Source organism: Eupeodes corollae, chromosome 2 (assembly GCF_945859685.1).
Source record: "Eupeodes corollae chromosome 2, idEupCoro1.1, whole genome shotgun sequence".
NCBI lineage: Eukaryota > Metazoa > Arthropoda > Insecta > Diptera > Syrphidae > Eupeodes > Eupeodes corollae.
In genome coordinates, this window is record NC_079148.1 from 37,521,358 (window position 1) to 37,526,293 (window position 4,936).

A 4,936-nucleotide genomic window follows, 5' to 3' on the forward strand; every position below is an offset into this window, starting at 1 on the left:
ATCACTTCTAATGTTAAATACCTTCCTACTTTGGTATTTGCAAGGGCAACAAAATATTCGTAAGCAAAATGAGGGATAAGTGGTCAATGGTGGATGTAAATTGGGTTTATTTTATATACGAGTAGATAATATTAGGAATAATGTTATTTTTTATTTTGTTTTGCTTTTTTTTGTAATTCATCAGAGTCGGAGTTAGATGAGGGCGGTGGGGGCGGGGTAAATTTGGGTGACTCTCTGATTTTGTTTTTCAATTTTTCTTTGTCAACGCATTGTTAGAAAAGTTTTTTTTTTGTTTGACTTTAAATTAATGTTAACGAGAAAAATTGAAAAAAATCAAAAACTTGGAACTTTTTGAAGACATTTTTTTTTTTATTGAAAATAATTTTTTGAAACATTGAATTTTCCCAACAATATGCTTTTATTTCAATTTATAGAAGTTCCTGAGAAAACTAAAGATAACAATTTTCACTTTTTCACATCTATTTTTTATTAAAATCGGTGCATTTCTAAATTTTTTCTTTTAGAAAGTTTAAGTAACTATGTTTTAAAATTTCGTATGTTTCTAAATGATTCACTGCCTTTATCAAATTCGAACTAATTAACGTACAGACGAAGAAAATATTGGGGGAAGAGGGGGCTGTTGTGGAAAAATTTTAAAAACCTTTAACACGTTGGCTGCCGCGTGAGCCACCGGTGGTACACAATTTTTTTCCCCATGGGGCCGCGTGTACCACCGGTGGTTCACAGGACTTGTTTATTTGTTTGAAAGATAATTTTACGGTCTGCTGATAAAAGTAAATTTTTCCTTCAGTGGCACCTGGGTAAAGGTTTGTTCTTTCATATGATGTAAAAAAACGGGAAGATATTGTTCTTTTTTATCTTTTATTGTGAAAATAGTTTTCAAAATTTTGGTTTCTTTTATTTGACTTTCTTTATAACTTATTTCTTAAATTCATGATATATAACGTAACAAAAGTAGAAATTCTAAGTCTTAAAAAAAAAAAAAAATAATAATAATACAAAATAATACAAAATTAATGTTTTTTGGTGAAACAATCCAAGCATAATGCGGGTTTACCATCACAACTGTCACAATATGTGGACACCCTCTTCGCCTTTTTTTGAGCTGCAACTCTGCCTTCCTCTTCCTGAATATCGTTGTAGCAACTGGAACAACGTTTTCGAGTTTTTCGATTTGTTTTGTCTCGAGTTTCAAACTCTTTTATAACATGGTTGACTTTTATGTTGGCAGAAGTCGATGGTTCCAACTCAAGTTGACAAAGAGATTCGCAGATCGATTGTCTAAATTCAAGTATTTGTGCATTTTTATGGAACTGTTTGAAAATCACCAATGCATTTACAACAGATGTACTTAGTAAAAACTCGAATGCGATCTTATGGTACCACTTTATTGTTTTACGTAATGGCGTGAAATAGCAAGCCATTTGATCTGAAATGTCTATCCCTTGTTTGCCTTTGTTGTACTCCATGATCATCTTCAATTTCTTTATATCATCGTCGTTGCGATTTTTCTTACCCGTGGAAATAACCTCTAAGTCGTGCTTCGTGCTAAGCATAAGCACGTCACGTTTGTCCTTCCACTTTGCAATCACTATTCCCGAGTTTTCACGCCCAATAATAGCGTTTTTTTTTAGTTTAGCGTTTGTCACATCCTTTGGATTTCCAGCTCTATTTTTTCGCAATGTTCCAACTAGGTGTGTTTCACGCTCAATCAGATGCTTGGCCAGCGATAATGATGTATAAAAATTATCGGTGGTCATTGTTCTGCCTTTGCCCAAATACCGATCAGCAAGGTCTAACACAATTTGGGTGCTGTGTGAAGTGCTTTCAGTTGGTCTTCCTCTCTGATTGTTATTATCACATTTTCCGGCATAAATTGAGCTGGTGTATGTGTATCCATTAGTGTCACAGAGCTTGTACACCTTTACTCCATATTTGTGAGATTTCCTAGGGTTATACTGACGAAACTGGAGCCTTCCTCGCCAGGGAATCATGCTCTCATCAACAGCCAATATTTCTCCCGGAATTCGGGCACTCACGTTGTCGGCGAAGTGAATAAATTTTAGCAATAATTGGAACCGATTGCGTGACATTACATGGGGAACAAAATTATTTTTATAAAATTGGTTTGTCTTCCAATACAGAGAAATACAAGGCCAAGAAACTTCTTTATCTCTGGTACATTGGTATCGTCCCAGTTCTTCATTCGAGATCTTCGAGTTACGGTTGACCTTGCCAAGGACTGATTAGCGTTCAAATTGGTTTGGGACACAATCAGTTCATAAACTTCGTCAGTTACCATCAAGCTGAACAAGTCGATTGGCCTTATTGAACTGATTTCCATATTTGATATCCCAGGTGTAGAATGATAGTCGGTAAACACAAACGTCTTTAGTGATCTTCCGGCAGCCCAAATATTTGATGGAATATCGACAACATCAGCGTCTTCATCCTCCGTGGATTCGTAGTTGTCCTCAGAAGCATCCATGTCACTCGATCCAGCACCAGATGGCACGTAGTCACTGGAATTGGACCCTTCAAAATCCAAACTGTCACCGCTATCAGAATCTTCATCTGTGTTTCTATTCCCATAAAACAATCTTGTTGGGATTCCCGGGTTGTTAGCCATTTGAAATATAAGAAATACACACACTTTTATATGAATAGCCTGAAAAATGAATAAAAAATCAGAAAGGAAATAACGGAAAAAACAGCAAATATTGTGAGACCACCGGTGGTACACGTGGCACCATATTAATTGTCATATTAACAAAGTGCCATGTGAGCCACCGGTAGACACAGCCTAAAAACACGCGTAAGACATCACAAACGAGAAAAGACAATAACAGAACACTTAACACACGAGTAATAACCAATATGGAACGATATTTACACTTTGAAATTTTTTAATAGTTTTTATTTTGTATGGTGGCAGTCAACGTGTTTTAATATTTGTCTAAGGTATTTAGACTTTTAATAAAAACTTTTTGATAACTGATAAACGAAGGCTTTTCCTAAATTGGCACTAAAAATAAACTTAATATGACATCAAGTTTCAAGGTTTGCTAAAATTTCATCAACATGTTTTTTTTTTTGTGGATAAAGAGGACACAGACCTAAAGCAATGGGGTGTAAAAAAAAACCTATAAATAATTAAAAACTAATTCAAAATATCTAAAAAACAACCTTTTTTGGTATTCTAAAATAAAAAATCCTTATTTTAATTCACAAAAGTATACGAAACATTTCATAAATTTTTTTTATTCCATATCGTACATTTTTAAATTAACAGGAAATTTGAAAAATTATTGAAAACTTGAAGTTCCGGGCATGTTCACAGCATTTGGCATTTTAATGCTATTTGGTTTGTATTAATAATACTTTCATCTAGAATCTCTGGAAAAATTCGAGTCTTCCTAATAATCAACTTTGGATTATAGTGGCTCAACCATTTTTTTAAAAATTTGTTTCTGTTTTATTTTGTCTTACTTTTTTCTTTATCTTGCCAAAGAGTGGAATCTCAGCATATAGTTTTCCCAATACATAAGAAATGAGACCCTCTAAATTGCCCCAACTACAGATGCATCAGTCTCCTGAACATTGCATATAAAATCCTCTTTGCCGTATTATGTGAACATCTGAAGCCATTTGCAAACACTAGAGGCACAATCTTCCAAAAGTCCATCCAATTATTCGGATACGCAGATGATATTTTTTTTTGACAGGAGCAAATCTTCAGAAACCACCTCTTCATTAAGACCAATCTTGAAGAATCGACTTCCAATTTTTCTTTCTTAATTTTGTACAATCACTTTGGGGGAAGTTTAAACGTTTCAACATGGTTTCTTATATTCAAGACGGACTCCATTTCAGAATTAGTATGACTTTGCAGTCTCTGGTTGTGCGATACAGCGTATTTTTTTAACAACTTCTGTACCAAGGTGCATTAACTATTCCACGAAGGACTTTGTTTTGGAATTTTTGGATGATTTCGGTATTTGTTTTTTTTGCACAGCCCCATAATTGGATTCCATAGGTCCAAACAGGCTTCAGTACTTGATTATACAGCATTATTTTGCTTTGGATTGATAAATCAGAGTTGTTACCAAGCAACCAGTACATTTTTCTATATTTCAAGTTTAGTTCTTCTGTTTTCTTTTTGATGTGCTCTTTCCACTTTAGCTTTGGATCCAAAGTCAATACAAGTTATTTGGCCGTATTGGCGCAAGGTACAGCTTGATTATTAATGAATATTGGAATATTGTTTATCTTTTTATTTGTAAAGATTATATGTAAAGATTTTTCTTCATTGAGTTTGATACTCCATTTTTCGGTCCAAGCTCTCACTGTGTCGACGGCATTTTGTAGTTTTACTGCTGCCTTAAAGACACATTTGTCGGGTACTAAAATTGAGGTATCATCTGCAAAAGTAGCCATTATGGTGTGATTTCCAACTGGAATATCCCTTGTGTATAGTAAATACAGGGTAGGACCTAGGACACTTCCTTGTGGTACACCGGCTTCTATTTTCTTCAGTTCTGAGTATTCTTGATCGTACCTTACTCTAAACAATCGGTCTGAGATGTACGATTTTAATATTTCAAAGTACTGTCTGGGAAGATCCCTTTGCAGTTTGTACTCAAGTCCCTCATGCAAAACCTTGTCAAAAGCTTGAGCAACATCTAAGAAAATAGCTGAACATACTTGTTTTTCTTGTAATGCTTTTTCTATTACATCCGAAATTTTATGAACTTACTCGTAGTGTATCGTGGAATGTTTATTTCTAAAGCCAAACTGATGGTTTGGGATTAACCTTCTTTCTTCTATGATTTTGCTAAGTCTTTTCAGAAGCAGTTTTTCAAAAACTTCTGCCATAATTGGCATAAGCGATATTGGTCTGTAAGCCGTCACTTCT

General features: G+C 34.6%; 1 protein-coding gene across 1 annotated transcript; it reads right to left on the reverse strand.

The window, feature by feature from the left end:
• Window positions 1-1,034: 1,034 nt before the first annotated feature.
• LOC129944864 (piggyBac transposable element-derived protein 4) lies at window positions 1,035-2,114 on the reverse strand. Its single transcript, XM_056054525.1, has one exon. It carries the CDS (start codon window positions 2,112-2,114, stop codon window positions 1,035-1,037), a length of 1,080 nt encoding a protein of 359 aa, XP_055910500.1.
• Between the last annotated feature and the right edge of the window lie 2,822 nt (window positions 2,115-4,936).

What these genes read in the sequence shown, in the direction of transcription:
- LOC129944864 (XM_056054525.1), bottom strand. Translation starts at nt 2,114, where the DNA reads ATGTCACGCAATCGGTTCCAATTATTGCTAAAATTTATTCACTTCGCC.